Source organism: Alternaria alternata (assembly GCF_001642055.1).
Source record: "Alternaria alternata strain SRC1lrK2f unplaced genomic scaffold CC77scaffold_23, whole genome shotgun sequence".
Taxonomy (NCBI): Eukaryota; Fungi; Ascomycota; class Dothideomycetes; order Pleosporales; family Pleosporaceae; genus Alternaria; species Alternaria alternata.
The window spans coordinates 220,721-239,013 of record NW_017306212.1 but is presented as its reverse complement, the minus strand read 5'-3'; the positions used below and the strand labels follow the sequence as shown (position 1 = coordinate 239,013).

At 52.0% G+C, this 18,293-nt stretch overlaps 5 protein-coding genes across 5 annotated transcripts; 3 read left to right on the top strand and 2 right to left on the bottom strand.

Moving 5' to 3' along the window:
* The first annotated feature begins 1,572 nt into the window (after window positions 1–1,572).
* Window positions 1,573–4,354, top strand: CC77DRAFT_408422 (sulfate permease 2). The gene is made up of 4 exons (XM_018531599.1): window positions 1,573–1,864; window positions 1,912–2,922; window positions 2,978–3,709; window positions 3,760–4,354. The coding sequence occupies exons 1-4, from the start codon at window positions 1,759–1,761 to the stop codon at window positions 4,302–4,304; spliced, it is 2,394 nt and encodes a 797-aa protein (XP_018381387.1). The 5' UTR covers window positions 1,573–1,758; the 3' UTR covers window positions 4,305–4,354.
* CC77DRAFT_408538 (endoglucanase-5) lies at window positions 4,112–5,603 on the bottom strand. Its single transcript, XM_018531602.1, has 2 exons — window positions 4,813–5,603; window positions 4,112–4,749 (listed from the first exon to the last, which is right to left on the bottom strand). The coding sequence occupies exons 1-2, from the start codon at window positions 5,145–5,147 to the stop codon at window positions 4,404–4,406; spliced, it is 681 nt and encodes a 226-aa protein (XP_018381386.1). The 5' UTR covers window positions 5,148–5,603; the 3' UTR covers window positions 4,112–4,403.
* Window positions 5,604–8,273: 2,670 nt separating this feature from the next.
* CC77DRAFT_408395 (hypothetical protein) lies at window positions 8,274–10,154 on the top strand. The gene has a single exon (XM_018531597.1). It carries the CDS (start codon window positions 8,540–8,542, stop codon window positions 9,974–9,976), a length of 1,437 nt encoding a protein of 478 aa, XP_018381385.1. The 5' UTR covers window positions 8,274–8,539; the 3' UTR covers window positions 9,977–10,154.
* A 909-nt stretch (window positions 10,155–11,063) lies between these two features.
* Window positions 11,064–14,571, bottom strand: CC77DRAFT_408178 (polarized growth protein Boi2). The gene is made up of 3 exons (XM_018531595.1): window positions 14,329–14,571; window positions 14,110–14,253; window positions 11,064–14,012 (listed from the first exon to the last, which is right to left on the bottom strand). Exons 1-3 carry the CDS (start codon window positions 14,384–14,386, stop codon window positions 11,203–11,205), a joined length of 3,012 nt encoding a protein of 1,003 aa, XP_018381384.1. The 5' UTR covers window positions 14,387–14,571; the 3' UTR covers window positions 11,064–11,202.
* Window positions 14,572–15,278: 707 nt separating this feature from the next.
* CC77DRAFT_945600 (hypothetical protein) lies at window positions 15,279–18,215 on the top strand (the record flags this gene model as incomplete). The annotated part of the gene is made up of 2 exons (XM_018535029.1): window positions 15,279–15,700; window positions 15,950–18,215. 2 exons carry the CDS (start codon window positions 15,279–15,281, stop codon window positions 18,213–18,215), a joined length of 2,688 nt encoding a protein of 895 aa, XP_018381383.1.
* Window positions 18,216–18,293: the final 78 nt, after the last annotated feature.

Sequence of the window (18,293 nt, the reverse complement as noted above, 5' to 3'; positions counted from 1 at the left end):
GAAATCCCACGAGAGACCATAGTCAGGCCGTCGTGGAAAGGCCGGGGCACGATCTAGACAAACTTCAGAATCTCCTCGGCGATGTATAACCAGTGGCGCATAGGGCTGGGTTGGCCAGGTGTCTGGGACAAACCGCCACTCGCTTCTCCCAGTCTTATGGGGATTGGGCTTTCTACTGCGTCGCGATAGCCGCATACCATGCAGGTTCCTTGCTGTTCCAGGCGTTCGGTGCCTACCTGATCTCTATCGTTTGCCCTTCTCGCGTGCCACGGACTGTGCCGAAGACCAATGGCATCCAAGAGTCTAGGATAGCTATACATTGGAACATACGGGCTGAAAAGGCTAGCACGGGCTAGCCTGTAAGTAATCTGAGGATGTGCTTCTTTTACTGAAGACCATGTCGATTCACCGACCGGCGCGAACCTGACCAATGCTTCGGTTGTCGTACTATTGCGATGTGAATTTACGTAACACGGGGGTTTTCAGCGAGTTCAGTTGGATGCTTCGTCCTAGGATACCATCAAGTTGAGCTCTTGACTGCGCAGCATTCAAGCTTGAGTCAATCTGAAGCCTGCCTTTTACTGGAAACGAGGCCGGAAACGATACACAGACCATCGACCTCATAATCACACTTGTAACCTCGCCAACACTCAGTTCTTGCAGAGTATCCCGGAGCTTCGCTGCAAGTCCCCCAAACGCGTATACACTGGCTTCCTGGTTCGCGTTGCCATCAGAACATTGTGGCAACCCCCACATTCGGACGGCACGCCCCGAGCTTCGCGAATGCGTACGGCAGGGCATGCTTAGAGAGACTTTTAGTCGGTTGCAACACATTAGCTCTTCCAATCTGCCAGCTTGTATGTGACAACCTACATTGCCGCTCTTCGGGCGCTAGTGTGGCTGCAGGCATCTGATGCCAATACCGCCAACCGAGATGTCGCAATCCTTGGCATCAATTGCGAACGTTGAACGAACAGTACGCAGACGCCAGCCTCCGCTGAGATACTGCAAGACTGGGCGTACCCACCCCCTCTTTGTCTTGTTAGCAATGCTCCGACCACAACGGTGGAACGTGTTAGATCAAGAGGAGATCGTATGAATTTGTTGCATGATGATATGTTTGAACACTTACGAAGTAAATGTACTGCAGCCATGGCCAACCAGCGACCCCGGATCTCCCACGCGATCCACCAACGCCTCAAACGCCATATCTCCGCCTTCGGAAGCCCAGACCTTACAAGCTCAACGCTTCGTGCAGCCCAGCCTGCCAAATTCCTCGTCTGCCATCTGCCAATATTTAGGATTTTACTCAACGCAAGCACGTCATGATCGGGCGCTGTTCTGTGATGGTGTTGCTGCACTGTGATTTGTACGGAATGCTTCATTCACGTAGCCTGCCCACGCCAAGCTACATGTGCCGTCTTGTTGCACGTCAAGTTCTTGGAATGGCGTCGGGCCATCGCAGATGCGGCTGTGCCTCCGCCTTGAATCTGGAACGATATGGTACTTCTATTTGACCGAACTTGACGTTTGCCCATTACTTCTCCACGGGCGCTCATCCACAAAGCGTAGTATAAGGTCACCCTCTTCTCTCGATCTGTCTCAGCGCCAGGTCTTACAGATACTCCAATTCAACATCCGCGATTTTTGGGGGTTATTTTGATTCCATCTGGAAGCTTCCTTGTCACCTTGAATCACCCGCTGTTCACGGAACCTCGGGAGCCCAGGGCACAGCCTTCACTGACAACGTCCGCCAACATGGCTTCAGCTGGTCGCAACGCGGCCAAGGTCCTTGGAATAAATCTTGACTACCGGAAAGAGCCCGAGGTGTCTGGCGCCGCGTCAATATCTTCTGTGGAAACATGTGAATATTGTAGGACTTATCGATCGGCAACAGCTAACGAAATTCAGACGTCGAACGTGAACCTACCGCGATAGAATGGCTCTCTCAGTTCAAGCCGTCAGCGGCCGCCACAACGCGTTACCTGAGGAGTTTGTTTCCCTTCTTGGACTGGATATTCCACTATAACTTGACATGGCTATTTGGAGACTTTATTGCCGGTTGTACCGTTGGATTTGTTGTCATTCCTCAAGGCATGGCATACGCTCTGCTTGCGAAACTGCCTCCCGAGTATGGCCTCTACACAAGTTTTGTTGGCTTCATCCTCTATTGGGCCTTCGCTACATCCAAGGATATCACCATTGGTACCGTCGCTGTCATGAGCACCATCGTCGGAAATATCGTTACCAAAATCCAGGAAAAACAACCAGAGATTGAAGCTGTGGACATTGCTCGAGCTCTATCCGTCATCGCTGGTTCTGTTCTACTTTTTATCGGTCTTACACGGCTTGGAAGGATCGTCGAGCTCATTCCTCTTGTTGCTATCACCTCATTCATGACGGGCGCTGCTATCTCGATCGGAGCCGGCCAGGTCCCAGCACTAATGGGTATATCTGGCGTCAACACACGCGGTCCTACATATCTGGTCGTCATCGACACTCTTAAAGGCCTTCCACGCACAAAGCTCGATGCTGCTATGGGTCTGACTGCTCTGTTCATGCTATACGCCATCCGTATATTCTGCAACTTCATGTCGAGGAAGCAGCCTTCAAAGCAAAAGGTCTGGTTTTTCGTAAGCACACTGCGAATGGCTTTCGTCATTCTGCTATACATTATGATCAGTTGGCTTGCCAACAAAGACATCAAAGGCCTTCATAATGCTAAGAACGATGTCAAGATGGCGAAGTTCAAGATCCTCGGTCGTGTACCAAGGGGCTTTCAGCATGCTGGTGCTCCGAACATGGACACGAAGCTCCTCTCGGCAATTGCACCCGATATCCCGGTCACGATTATCGTATTGATTCTCGAACATATCGCAATCTCGAAGTCTTTCGGACGAATCAACAACTACGTCATCAACCGTAAGCAACAATAACAACTATCTGATTACATGAGTGTACTAACCACATATTCTAGCCTCGCAAGAACTGGTTGCTGTGGGCTTCACGAATGTGATCGGTCCATTCCTTGGCGCCTACCCTGCTACCGGGTCATTCTCGCGTACTGCTATCAAGTCGAAAGCAGGTGTCCGTACCCCACTTGCTGGTATCTTCACAGCGATCATTGTCCTCCTGGCTTTATACGCTCTAACCGCAGTCTTCTTCTACATCCCTTCAGCCGCTCTCGCTGCCGTCATCATCCACGCTGTCGGAGATCTCATTACTCCACCCAACGTTGTTTTCCAATTTTGGGAAACGTCGCCTTTGGAGGTTGTCATCTTCTTCGCGGGTGTCTTCGTAACAGTTTTCACGAATATCGAAAATGGTATATATGTTACCATTGCAGCTTCATTCGCACTTTTGCTTTGGCGCCAGCTGTTCACCCACGGTGCCATTCTTGGCAAAGTCCGCATCTATCGCGCCACCCCGGAGACGATGGCCAACAAGCAAGACAGCCATTTCATTCCAGGCTCTGATGCTTCTGTCCGAGAAGCCTTTATTCCAATTGACCGCAAGGATGGCTCAAACCCGCTTGTTGATATTGAGTCTCCGTATCCCGGTATACTGATCTACCGCTTCACTGAGGGCTTCACATATCTCAACCAACAAGGTTACATGGACGAAATTGTGCATCACGCGCAGACAATCTCTCGTCCAACAGAGCTTAACAAATACACAAAGATCGGTGATCGACCATGGAACGACCCAGGTAGGTGGACATATGCATTGGGTGCGATTCAACGTACTGACGTTTACAAGGTCCGCGTCGCGGAAAGCAGCTGAATCTCGATGATAACCGACCTATCCTCCGTGCGATCATTCTGGACTTTAGCGCTGTCAACAATGTCGATGTTACGTCGATTCAAGGTCTCATTGACGTGCGCGCACAACTAGATCGTCATGCAGCACCCGAAACTGTAGAATGGCACTTCGCGTCGATCAACAGCCGCTGGACTAAGCGTGCTTTGACAACTGCTGGCTTTGGTTACATCGACCGCGAAAGGTTCGCAGCACGTCAGCATTGGAACCCAGTATTCAGCTATGCACCTCTCGATAATTCGGGCGCGAAGCTACACGACGAAGAGGCGCAGGATGAAATCCATGCCGTCAACAGGAGCAAGGGACTACCGAGTGGCAAGGTCACCACTGTGCATGGACAGAACAGACCGTTCTTCCATATTGATGTAGCGGCCGCTGTTGAGAGTGCTATTGCCGGCGTTAATGGGAAGCTGGCACAGGTCAGCTCAGGAAGCTCACACGAGCATGAGGTCGGGCAGACGGAGTTGACGACCAAACATGATTAGTTAGGTCAACGAATGTATCATTATCGTTCTTTGTGTCATAAGTTCATATATATACAGCGAAAGGCGCGTCTAAGCGTGCTTAGCATCATCATCCATCATCTACTGCCTAACGCAGCCGGTCTTGTCGGTCAAAGCTTTGGGGCAAGTAACCTCCTTGAAAGAAACGCTTGGGTTATCCGCGTTCTTGAACCAATCGAACCTCCATTCGCAACCTGGCTTGAGCTTCTGAGGGAAGCTTTCGCACTCGGAGCGGGAGGAGATACCGCCGTATTGCTGGCCCCATCCGTTGGGTGGCGCACCGAATTGTGCAGTGCAGGCGTTGAAAATGCCTACGCCACCACCAGGAATAGCGAGATCGAAGTGGTTGTCTCCCAAGTCGCCGCCAGTGTTGGTGGTTTGCACGACCATCTTCTTGCCTGAGACAGGGCCGGATGTGAATGTCAGTCTAGAAGAAAGATACATTAGCCTTGATTCTTCGGCATCCTAAAGAGCACTCAGATAGACTCACTCATAGCATGCACAGCACCAGTTGCTCTCAGTCTTGCCAGAAAGCTTTACTGCTGCAAAACCGTATGCAAGGTCGTCGCTGACCGCCCAGGGTGACTGGTCAGTGCACATATATGCTGACCCGCCGTCACATCCACTCTTTGTGTTCACGTCGGAGAGTGGGTTGTCGTTCTTGTCGCAAGTCTTGATCGGTGAGCTCACGGGAGCTTTACCAGACCATGCGCAAGAGCCTTTGCAGCAGTCCCAGTATCGTGTGGTCTTTCCAGTGGACTGAGCGTCAACGGTTGCGAGGCCGGTGGCGAGGGCGAGGAAAGTAAGTTGCTTGATGGAAACCATGACGGGCAGTTGTTTTCGATGATTGTCCTTAGTATCGGTAGTTGCTTTGCTGAGCTTGTGGGTGTAAGTAAAACTGATTGATGGCGAGGCATCATAGGCTTTTTATATATATGTGTGCCAAGTTCTTCTCCAGAGAAAATGCCATGACGAAAGTCTTCTAGACTCCCTTGCACCCCACAAATTGCCTACTATGCCTGACCTTGAGCTCTTCCCGCCACCAGGTACACCGCATATGTGGTATGTACTAACAGCCCTAACATCCCCTTGCAACCGGTGGCTCAAGACGGTAGCCGAGATGATTAATGGATCGTCAAGCAAGCCCACCACGTAACCACCTCATCACTGACGGTGCATACTGTGGAATCAGCATCAAACATGCTCGTGTGGTAGTTTTGTGTTCAAGTTGAAAAGCGGTCAGTCGGGCTTATGGTGGTAGTGGACGAGCAGTGGACGAGTAGTGTACAACACATGTTACACTAGATTGGAATTTTCATATATTGCGGCAGTATTGCGGCAGCCGCTTACTCGCTGGCTAAGTGCCGCAACGCAATTCCTGGATCATCAGTTTTGACGAGACGTCCGGAGATTTTCTAGCTAGAAGCAGTGTATGGCGGGGTGCATACACGAGCTTCACAACATTCCGCAAAAAGCTTGATTCCACAAGCTGAGGATTGAGGTGCCTGCTCCTGATTGTGGTACGAGAATGTCGTTCCTGGGTGATTAGGGAGTTGAAGGACAAAGAAAGTCTTAGCGCAGTTTCAGAATCATACCGATATCCTTCCTAGCACGGAAGACGGGAAATAACGAGGGTGTGGCATGCTACTAAATGAGAGGTGCTCATTGGCCGATCTGTATATTTAATTTACTGAGGCGTCATTAATCGGCTGGTCGGAATGCAGATGAGGTACAATGACGGCAGTCTTCACGAGCATGAAATTGTGTCTGGAATGTATGCAGTCATTGAGAGAATTGGTAGATGTCATGCAAGCCATTCAGGTACCATGCCTCCTTATTGGTATTCGGAACGCACTTTACCAAACCCATCAGAGGCAATGTGCAGAGTAATGTAGGGAGGCACTTACCTAGCATAATCGCTGCTCACTCAGTCTGACATTTGACGGTGTGACTACTGTCCAAAACTTCGTGGCGCCCCACTGTCTACTCGGCTACACTCCGCTCGTCCCGCTAACCCCCTGCGCACGGAACGAAGATTCTCTCTGTATTCCGTAATCTTGATTCCCGTCTTGGGCATTGTTCGGCGAAGTACAAAGTACTCGGTTTTGCTGTTGATACGAAAGGGTTGTCGTTGCGGCGCAACTTGGGCAGCGGTTCGATAGACTACGCTGCATTTGCTCAATCACCCCAGAAAACGGAAGCGTTGTTGGGAGCAGACGTTCGTCAGAGGTTGAGTCTCATATCCGCTGCATGCACGCCTCGAGGTGATCAGCATTGGAATGACTTGATGGCGGTGCTAAGCAGCATAGCTCACCTAAATCTGACGTGCGTCAGTACTGTACTGAAATGGTAGTAGCATCATTCGTATTTTGAGCGCATACGAGCCATTGTTCGTACTCTGCCAGTCACAGTGACCACATAGAACTAACTCAGTTGCTCCAGTCGGTAAAAAAGGAAGATAACATATGGACGACGTTACGTATTGAACGAGGCTCTTGCAGAAAATTGTAGACAAGGGAGCTTGAGAAGCTCAATGTGTCTTGAAGATTCCAATCGTGGCATCAAGCGGCCTATCAGTATTCTTACACTAACAACTAACAGCCAGTCTTCTTTGTATGCGCTGCTACTTTCATAGACTTCTCGAGTGCATATGCAGATCCCTCAATTGAATGCTTATAGGAAAATGGTGGAAGATAGAGAACAATGTAGTCTGTAAGCTGACGCTGGGAGCCACAGGCTCAGCGGAGAGGGAAAAATCATCGCACCTTCTTGCACCAGTCACGGCTCCCCAACCAATGCGCGACAATGTCGCTGTTCCACGTGTCAGTTGTAGTCACTGAGAAAGCGCAACACTTGAAGCAAAACATAGTACAAAGCCGGCAGCCATGGCTCACACTTGCCGCTGAGTAATCTCGGCACGTTGAGTAGTGATGCCGGGCTGCTGCCGTTGAGAAGCATGCTGACTCGTTATCAAAGGTTCCGTAGTGTGACATTTCTTTTGTCGATGTTTTGCCGTTGCTTCGCCGTTGCTTTGATGGTATTTAGACGCGGTTCGGTGAGGAGAAGCGTCGTATGAGGAAGTTACTGTGCTTTTTGGAAAATAGGAAAGAAGACTGTGCTCAGGCTAGCTGTTATACACATCTAACGCATGCAAAGTTATCGAACTGAAAAGCAAGACTGGCATGAGATACAGTGAAGCCCGCTCGAAGAAGTTGTGTGAAGGGAGGCATCGAAATGAGAGACCCCTTCGTGGTTTACTGCTGTTCTTTTACAGACCGACGTCGGGCCTGCGAGCGCGTTGTTTGAGCCATCGTGTCATCGGCAGAGCCTTCGTATCATGTCCCGAACTCTGTTGCGTATAGTTTCTTTTCCGTGTTGAATAAGCTTGAATGTACGGCCGCAGCAACGGCGGAAATGAGTATCGTGAACGAACATGGACGCTTCAAGCATGGATATCCCTTGAAGGCGTCAGGTGAGCGTACTCCTTTCGTCGACGCGCGTTCATTTGGTGATGATGGTGATCAACGCTGGGATACAAACTTCCACAATGAGGCAGCTACAATTGCCGATCGAAATCCGCCATACCTGATGCAGCCACTTGAAACCGGCCATGACGTAGCGCCAAAAGCGGTAGGCGCAACGCCTCATGCCCCAGGTTACCGACCCCCCGGCTCCGAGCGTTAACACACCCATAACTCTGACACCATGCAGCAGCATACTCCAATACCACGAGAGCAGCCAAGAACGCGCATCAACAGACGGTTTGTTTGATGCAGCGCTTCTCAAAGCGCTCCATCAATTATGCCATTAGTACCGAGGTTCGTGACGATCCTACTCGTACGGCAATGACACGCCGTGACAGGTCCGGCGCATTTCACGAACCCACACCGGAGGCATTGATCGCCATGTCGCTTCGGCCACTCGCGCACACGTCCTGACAAAAGGTTATGATCGCCGTAAGCTACAAGTCGCTCAAGAGGGCATGCATCCTCCCTGAACCTTCTTCTTCTTTCCTTATTCAAACGAACTACTCCCCGCTTTGCCAGACTCCGCCGCCATCCGATGGCTACGGCACCGCATCTCCACTCTCTATCAGACCACTAGCGAACCCATAAACACATTCATTCTCTTACTACTGTCCTTACCACCAACAATCACACTCATTCTTTATACCTGCGGTTCAGCCCGGTGCTGTGCCTGCCCTTAATAACACCGCCATGCCTTACCGCTCCTTCATATGCCGACTGCTCTTCTGCGCCGTATTCTCCGTATCCGTTCTCAATATCTTCACCAGGGCCACTCAGCCCCGCTTTCACGCCGGAAAAGCCTCCAACCATCATCTTACTGAAGAAACTTTCTGTCCAAAGTCCAAGCTCGCTGATGACGTTTTGGTCGTCTTGCGAACCGGAGCCACCGAATCACAAGAAAAGGTGCCAGTGCACTTCCGTACCACCTTGCGATGCGTTCCCCATTTTGTTGTGCACTCGGACCTGGATGAGGACATAGAGGGACACGCTGTTCACGACGTGCTCAAAGGAGTTAGCGAAGAGACGAAGACGACGAATGAGGATTTCAAGTTGTACCACCAACTCCAAGAGCATGGAAGACGAGGTGTAAAGCAGCAGCAGGTTCTCACATCATTGTCCGGCTCGTCGCAAGGGGATTACTTGCGAACTGACAATGCTGGATGGCAGCTGGACAAGTGGAAATTCTTACCTATGATCGACCAGGCGCTAGAGGAGAAGCCGGATGCGAAGTGGTACTTCTTCATGGAAGCGGACACGTACATGAACTGGAACAACCTTTTGGAATTTCTTGGCAACTTTGACGACAGCAAGCCCTACTACATTGGCAAACATCTGTTCATCAATGAGGTCGAGTTTGCGTATGGTGGCGCCGGATTTGCCCTTTCAAATCCAGCCATGCAGAGAGTCGCATCGCGACGATCTGAGCGCATTAGTGAATATGAGGAGTTCACAAAGACACATTGGGTTGGAGACTGCGCACTCGGCAAAGTACTTGAAGACGTACATGTTCCTCTTCATCGCGCATTCCCACACTTCCAAGGCGATTCCCCAGCCACCCTCGACCCCGCAGTCTCCAAGATTGACCGCGATCTATGGTGCTTCCCTGCCGTTACCTACCACCATGTCGCCCCTGCTGAAATCGAAGAGCTTTGGGATTTTGAGCAAGACTGGTATAAACGACATCAAATTCTCCTACGCCATCGAGACGTGTTCATGGAGCTTGTGCGACCAAAGATCGACGCATCAGTCCCTGGGTGGGATAACATGTCAGCAGACAAGGAGTACAATGCGCACGATCATTCGGCTGTAGAGAATGAACTTGAGCGAAATGCCTGGAAATCTTTTGAGCACTGCCGTGCATTGTGCGAGGAGCAGGATAACTGCATGCAATTCTCCTTCGACGCAGGGAGCTGCGGCATATCCACATCGTTCAGATTGGGTTACGCGAAGCCGCAAGGAATGATGAGGAGTGGATGGATGCTGGATCGTGTAGACGACCTATTCAGGAGCTTAGAAGAGCAGTGTGGCCTGCGAGATTGGTTCGCGCCACAGGAGAGTACCACCAACACGGAGTTGAAGATGAAAATGAGGCGGAAGAGGACGGTCACCTTCCCTACACAACCCTAGGGGACGAACACCGCTTGCATAACAGCATCAGAAAGGCGTTTTAGGATTAGTTTTTTTTTCTGGAGATGATACCCCCCAACAACACTCGCTTGCATAGATTCATAAGTTTCACTACATAGTCAAAGGCTGCACTGCGCATGACCTAAATGAAGAAATCAAAAAAATAATCAACTAAGCAATCACATCTCGACTTGTTTCTTTACTACTTCATTGTCTTTAGATACGGAACGTTTTCAACTTCTTCCTAGACCTCGACACTGTCTATCTTGTTGTCAAATACTTCGGGATCGTTTGCCATGTCTTCAATTTAGCATAAACCCTATGGCCGGAAGCAACAGCAACACTAGATGTTTCAGACGTCTCTTGCAACCACCCTGCTGATGATCAGCTAAATGAAGGTGTTTCGGCGCAAATGGCAGGGGTGTAGATCGTGAGCCGTGCTTTCCTTACTGGGGCGGGAAGAAGAGCAGTGGAGATGAGGCTGATGAAGAGGTCATAATACGAATCATGAAGGTATGCATGCGAATGCAAATGTAGACGTTGTTGTAATGAGGCTGGTGAGCACGAACCTTCTGGGATGCGATGAAGAAATTGTTGTAATGCCCGCGTTGGAGTACTGATAAAAGCGTTGATGGACTTACAACTTGTCGTTGGGGACTGTATAGAGGTGCTCTTCCGAAAGGTATGGTACTAATACTGCTAGTGAATAGCAATGCACATCTTCTGTCAGCAGTCCACAACGTTCGACTTCATCTCTCACAATTACTCAGAGAAGCTTGGATCTATCAATCGTACTATTACACAGTTCATCTCCACGTACCAACTAACTACGTGGATCCATTGCTACATCCACATTACGCAAAGAAAGAAGCTCAAGCTGTAAATCTCGCTTTTTCCAGTCAAGTCTCCCAAGATCATAAGGGAGAGATTTCGTCATCAACATGCTAATATGCAGATAGTAAGCGGGAATATATCGATAAAAGAAAAGAGAGGGGTATGTTGTATATAAAGGACGACTGTTCAACCTTGATGACGGTATATGATGAGAAAAAGGAGATATTGTGGGCTTCGCCATGAGAAGAACGCCTCCAGAATCCCACTAGTAATTGCTTCCATGTCCTAGGTAACAAATGGCTAGTGGGAAAGTATTAATGCATGTACTGAATTTAGAAGATGGTGAATTGGTGTCGGAAGAGAAGAATGGACATGCAATGCGTTGAGGGCGGTCACATTGCAATTGCCGTAGCGGTACTGTCGGGCCTGTGATCCGGGTGAGGATCCGCACTATCGGCATATGCGAGCAGAGCTTTGGCATCATCGAGTCCCGAGATTGCGAGGCCTTTTTCGTCTTCTTCGTGGATAGTGCTCTCTTGTATGCTCTCTTTCGAGATCTCGCTCTTCCTCTCGGCATCCTCCGTTCCGTCTTCGTCCATGAGGTTTGGCGGACGTTGACGCATGGCGCGCGCCTTCTCGAGGGAAATGGTCTTTTGCTGGTATGTGGTCGTAAAGGGGAGCGCCTCGTCGCGGTCGATGGTGGCTTTCATCAATGCAGCCATCCAGAGTCGTCCGACAGCGAGGCTGTCTACGGCAAAGTAGTGCACGATAGGTTTGGTGAATTGGACGCCCTTCTGAAGTCCTGCTCGAGGAGGTACGAGCTTGAAGATGAACATGCCCGAAACGTCTTCCTCTAGCCCTGGAATACCTTTGGCGCTATCTGCAGAAGCTGTTGTCTGTATTGTGGCATTATGCGGAGACGTAGGTGATGAGGCGGCGCCTGTGAGAGAAGCGTGTAGACCAGTCATTCTCTCATTGTTCGCTGGTAGCACACGATGTGATGATATGTCGATGAGACCCTTCTCTTCTGTGTCATTTTCAGTGTAGTAGTACGCAAGACGGCGACCACGTAACACGAACAGACGCGTTTTCCACGTCGTCATGAGACTGGAAGACTTCTTCTTCATCCAACCGCTGTAGTCGCAATTCTCCATGGCCTGTTGCGGGGTGATTTGCTGACGGCCCTTGAGATATGCGCTGGTGCCATGCTTTTTAGCCTTCTTCTTTCCTTCCTTGGAAGTAGTGGAGCCGGCGGTGAAACGCCTGTTAGCATCTGCTTTCTCCAGTTCGAAACTCTTCGACAATGAGGTACCAGAAGGTGTGCTAGAACCTGTCCGTGAAGGCGACTGCATGGGCGAATCCTTGTGTTGCGAGGCTGTCACATCGGCGGAGCTCAAATTTGCCTTCTCACCACCAGTGATGGCATCTGATATCGCTCGGAGACCCCTGGGTTGTGAAGACTTCTTGCTGCTGAAGAATGAGCGTGTATGTGAAGGCGCAGCAGCGGGCGAAGGCGAAGCGCGACCTGTACTTGAAGTCTCGCTGCCTGCGATATTGGGTGAATTCGCAATAGCGTCGATGCTGTGCGAATCGTACGCGAGCTTGGTCACTGTGGGATGCATGTCGCTTGCTGGCTTAAGAGGCCGTACAAAGTCGAATGCACTGGAGCTGCGCTCACTTTTGATGCTGGTGCCGTAGTACTTTTGCGCGGCAGCCGACATGGGACTTGCTGGCCTGAGAGCTGAATCTGCGCTGCCGATTCTGCTGTGTCGGCGACTGAAAGAAGCACGCTGGCCAGCCTCGGTGTTGTGACTTGCGGTACGCGAATGGCCGCCCGTGCTTTCCCTCTTGCGTAGAACGTTCCTGTTTTTGCGATTGTCGACCTCACCACCGGAGAAGTAGCCGCGGTCAAGATCTCCAGAGTTCAGACCAGCCTCGCGAAAGTCAAACGCAGTTCCACTGGTGCTAGAAGCATGCATGTGATGGGATGAGACTGGCCGCATGAGATCTTGTGCTTGTGCCGACTTGGCCGTTGAACCCATAGTCCAATTGCGATCGAAAGAAGGTGTCTTCTTGTGCGCGTGCATAGCTCCAGATGTGGAGGACTTCATTAAACCGGATGTAGTAGGCGTGGGCGGCCCCTGATTGTAGTCAATGGAAGAGTGCCGCCTGCTGTGATTCATGCTCCGGACGGAAGCAGCGGAGGGTCGAACGGGCGAACCGAGCGTAGGTGAGGCGGGTGTGTGCTGGATGAGTGGAGATGTCGCGTCGATAGTTGACGAGCGGCCTGCAGACGAGGCTGCACGCGGAATATGCTGGCGGCTGGTGTTGCCGCGAGATCCAATGCTTTCCCTCAGTGTTGGTATTCGAGGAAGGACGGCCCCAGTGGACGCAGCCCTGCTCCTTCCCATGTCCGCTGGGAACTCGTCGGGACTCTCGACAGGTGGCAAGAGCAGCGTACTCCTCGCAGCTTCCGCTTCCTTCGCGTTCTTGACTTCCGACTGCAACGCGTTGATCTTCATCCAGGTGCGCAGTCGTGGTCCCATAGGGCCCAGGTCAAACTCCTGCATGAAGATGAAGTTGCGATCTACGCCCAGCAGCGCCTCGCCGTCAATGTCTTGATCTCGGAACACATCGCAGTGCTTCTTCTCCACGCCCACATCTTCGAGGTACTCGGCGACGCGTGCAGGCGACCATGTCTTGACCTCCTCCTCTGTGTGCCAGTTCTGCTCCTCCTCGTCCGTTTCCTGCCCGTTGATGTATGACAGTCGGTGGTGGCTGCTGTATTCGCTTCCCGAGTCATTGGACCTTAGCTCTTTCCCCACGGCGCTGTGCCTCGGCGTGCTCATGCCCGTAATGTGCTCGTCGATGACGCTCAGAGTCTCGTGCATGACGGGGCTCCCTATCGTCTCGTCTTCGGTCGGCGCTTCCCCACTCAGCGCCATGCTGATGCTCCTCTGGCCATTCTGTATTGATGTCCTTCGCGCAATCTCTGGCCCCGACGCGATGTTCAGGGGCTCTGTGGGTGCTGATTTTAAAGGTGGAGAGGCGCTCGTGGTAGCCGGTGGCTGTGCGGTCGGCGGCTCAGAGATGGCCATTCCGGGCGTGACTGAAGGTTTCTCTGACCGCACAGACAGCTGTGAGGGATTGCGCGAGAGCATGGTCGGAATAGGTGTTGGTTTTGGTGCTGGCCGTGTGTAGACTGCTAGGGCATTAGCTGTGTTGCTCGCAAAAAAGAAGCATACCAGCCAGATAAGGGGCGTCTGCACGACTACGCTGCCTACGATAGGGGAACATACCTTCGGGAAACAGGCCATTCTCTCCCGTCTCGGTGTTCTTGCCTAGGAACCAGCCATCGCCAAAGTCGTCGTCGCGCTCAATAAGCTCGATGCGGTCTCCTCTCCTTAGACTCAGCTCGTCGGGACTCCGGGCTAGAAACTCGTCTGCGAGCGCACGTCAACAGCGGGTCGATGGGATGTGCAGCACAGTGGCAGCACAGGTGGGGGGGGAAAACATACGCACTACGACGAGGGTGTCGCCAGGCCGGCAGCCCTCGGTGTGGGAGCGTTGCGCCATGATTACAGGTGCTCTGCAAGACTGGTTCGGGTTGGGCGTGTATGCGAGCAGTCTCCAGTCAGTATCGGTGGTTCATTCTCGTGGCAGTTCGCGCTATCGGCGGGCGAGGCGGGCGCAACAGCTCGACGTATAGCAATGAGTTTAAATGTTGGCTCCCGAGGCCGCCGCTACTTGAAACAAGCAGACAGGTCCGCAGTGAAACAAAGTGGCGATGTTGTTTGTGGGAAGGGTGGAGGTATATTGCTTGATCCCGTCGTCGTGCGGCTGCCGGGGGTGTCGTGTCTATACTTGGATGGTGGGACAGAAGGGCAGGAGACTAGTGATGTGCATCCTTGGATCAATAGGCGACCTAGCCTTCATGTGATATGAATTACGTCGGTACGCAAAACCATGGCCGTACCAGCGCTACAAAACGAATGCCGCTTAGTAGCCGCCCATGCATGTTGGCAAAGTGGATTTTACCGTCGAGCCCCCAGCGGGCAGCCCTGGAGCGGTTCTGACTTGGCCAAAGATTAATTGCCGTCCAGAAGCGCCCATGTCCTTGACCCAATGCGACCTGGCATGTTCGCGAAACATCGCTGTCATGGCTGTCCGTGCGCCATGTCTTCGCAGTGCCATGACGGCGTGACGAATTGGACATTCACCTCATCCACAACGCACCTTCCCTTTTCCACATCTGGCAGCGGCCTGGACAACAAAGACGCACTTCCTATCGAAACGCGGCAGTCACGACCCACCACCTGCTATGCACTGAAAATGCGCCCACGTCTCCGAGCGCGACATGAACACCCCACACCCGGAGTCACCCATGTCAAGCAGTCGGAGGCGTCCAGCGCGTGCATACAAAGAAATACCCCAAACATAGCGCACCGTCTGCCCCTAGGATAGCGCTATGGCTCCTGAGGGGCACCCTCTGCCGGAGGATGCGACGACGCAAACACTCAACTATGCACTGGGCAATCTTGGGGGGAAGCAAAAGAGCTGGATGACACTGCCCTCCAACGCGCCAGCCCTGCCGCCTGTCGTTCCTTCACAAGTCACCACAAACTCGCTACCCTCCACCGTGCGCGGTCGTGGAAGACCTCGCAAATATCCCGCGCCGGCGCCCGCTCCCAACACTAGCCCACAGAACCCGAATACGACACCACAGATACCTTTGCAACCGCGCCCGACCGTCGAGACAGAACGACAGCCGCCCTCCAACTCCACGTCTCCCCGGCTCCCCAATGTCCTTGTCCCTCAGAACACTGCCACTTCTGGGCCTTCGGTTGCCCATGTGTTTCCGTCCCCCACTCCAAGCGAGGAGACATCAGCGTATCCGCCACCACACGAGAGCGCCTCTTCAAAAAGACCAAGCGAAGGACAGGAACAGCAAGCAGAGAAGCGGCGACGCAGTCAAGTCTATGGACAAGGCCGGCCGCTGTCCATAGCAAACACGACAAACGCCTGCCCAGACTTACCTCATAGACCGTCTGGGCAACTCGACAGTCGCAGCCCATCGTTCGGGATGATGGCTTCGCCACAAATACCCCAAGGCATACAAGTTCACAATCCGCAACCCAGCAGAACACCGCTCCAACCACACGGGCCTTTGATGCCACCACCGACGACTTCGCAAGCGCCAAACTCCCAGCCTTCATCCTGCACGACGCAGCCAGAAAACAGGCCCATGGCACCCTCGGCGCATCATCCATCGAATGATGGTGGGTACGCAAGGAACGATTGTCTGCAGACTCTCAGCAATTTCCAGACCTCATACCCTCCTTCGCCAAGTCACCCCCAGGATGCAAGACGCCTGCGCGTTCTGTGGGATGCCACCATGGACGAGGACTGGTCCTATGTTACTATGCATCAATATTACTGCATGCTCACCCATGCTCGTCGTATGATACCGGAGAGTTTGCTGGAGCTACCGGGTTTGCATCAAGCGCAGAGCATGTTGAGAGAGGTCCTTGACTTGAATCATAATCTTTCACTTAATTACATTAACTTGTTCATCAACTTCCCGTATCCGATGCAGCAGACTGCAGTACAGTGGTCGACCACGTATGCACATCAAGCACAACGTTTCGGACATTTCGTTGTTAAATCACAGAACTACCGCCAGGTGAAGACCATGAATCGGACACTCCGACGCCCGCCCCTCGCACGAGATCTCGCTGTCCAACTCGGCATTGCTTCTCCCACATTTCAGCGTCTCTTATTCACGGCTCTTCTGCGATCTCTCTGGCGCGCGGTGGTTCCCAACCCTAGTTTCGCAAGCTTCGAGGCTCAGGCTCTTGCTATTTTTCGTCAGAATCAAGACGACTGCCACCAGCGATCACCTGTCGAGTCGCTTGAGCTCCTGAGAGCCCGCGAGGATCAACTATGGGGCACTAAACTGAGAACGTTAACCGACGCATTCGAAGCTACACTTCAACAGCAAGGTCTTTCATTGGCTGACATCCGCAACGGCGTTCCCCAACAACAGCAACAACAGCAGCAACAGCAACAACAGCAACAACTACCTGTAGCCCCCCAATATCACCCACAACAGATACAAAGCAACTATTCTACTGCAGATACCAATGCAATGCCACCACGTCCGAATAGTTCAGTCGATCCACGCTCAGCACAGGCTGCCATCCAGCAGTCTCGTGGGCGCGGTGGTCTTCCCGCACGGCCTACCCGGCTGGCCGCTGTATCGCCGGCTGCCGTCTTACCATCCAGCCGGCCAGAGCGGCCTTTACTTCCTGCTCTCGACTACCAACAGCCACAGCAGCGAGTACCTAACCCTACACGCTTTGCTTTACATCAAGCCCATCTGCGAAGCCCAGATCTCCAATCACAATCCGAATCCTCGCCGTTGTACATCTTCTTGTCAAGATTCTTGAAGCCTCCAGCTCGGCTATCCGCACCTGCCTGTACCATCGAAAAATGGACTTTCACGCTCTCACCCTCCGATATGCAGAAGATCGCAACAACTGTTCGAGATACAATCGGTGGGCCCGGTGCTATGAACATCAATGAAGGCAACAATTTCGTGCGTCTGCGTTGTGTTGAGTGGCCGCAATCTAGCCCAATGGGTACCCCAACAAGCGACCTTTGGGCAGTGGCTGATACCCATTGGATACCTCACTCTTACTATACTTTCAACGGCACCCCTCTTGATCCGCGGAAAAAAATTCACTATGGAAAAGACCTCCCTATCGATCTCACGGGCCTTTTGAAAGAAGGTGAGAACGTCCTGGAGTTTGTGGTAATGGCTCCATCTGGAGATACATCTCATCTCAATTACTTGACCGCCATCGAGGGGATGGATGTCTCATCTCATGAATCTATCAAGCAGCACTGCCTGAATCAGAGTTGCGTTGCGGCAGATCAAGTATTACAAAGCATCAAGAAGAAACTCGCTGGTGTCGACGATGATGAAATCACCATTGTCCAAAGCACACTCACCATTGGGCTGTTCGACCCTTTCAGCCAAGCCAAAATGTGTGACATTCCAGTCCGTAGTAAAGCATGTCCACACAACGACTGTTTCGATCTAGACACTTTCCTCCAGTCCCGTCCACGCAAGGGCGACGCTTCGGTAGCTGATCACTGGAAATGTCCTATTTGTAAATCCGATGCTCGTCCACAAATGCTTATAGTAGATGGCTTCATTGAGGATGTGCAAAAGCAGCTTGAGCTACAGGGGCTTGCCAGCACGCGGTATATTCTCGTTCAACAGGACGGATCTTGGCAACCCAAGGCTGAAGTGCGCGAGGGTGTGTCGGACGAAACCCCTGAACCCGTCGCTAAACGTTCAGTACTAGCTGACGCTGACGTAATTGACCTTAGTGACTGAGAAATTATTACCAGAATCCATCTGGAGGTTCTTCAGCTTGTTTCTAATTACATACGCACCTACTCGGGTCATAAAAGT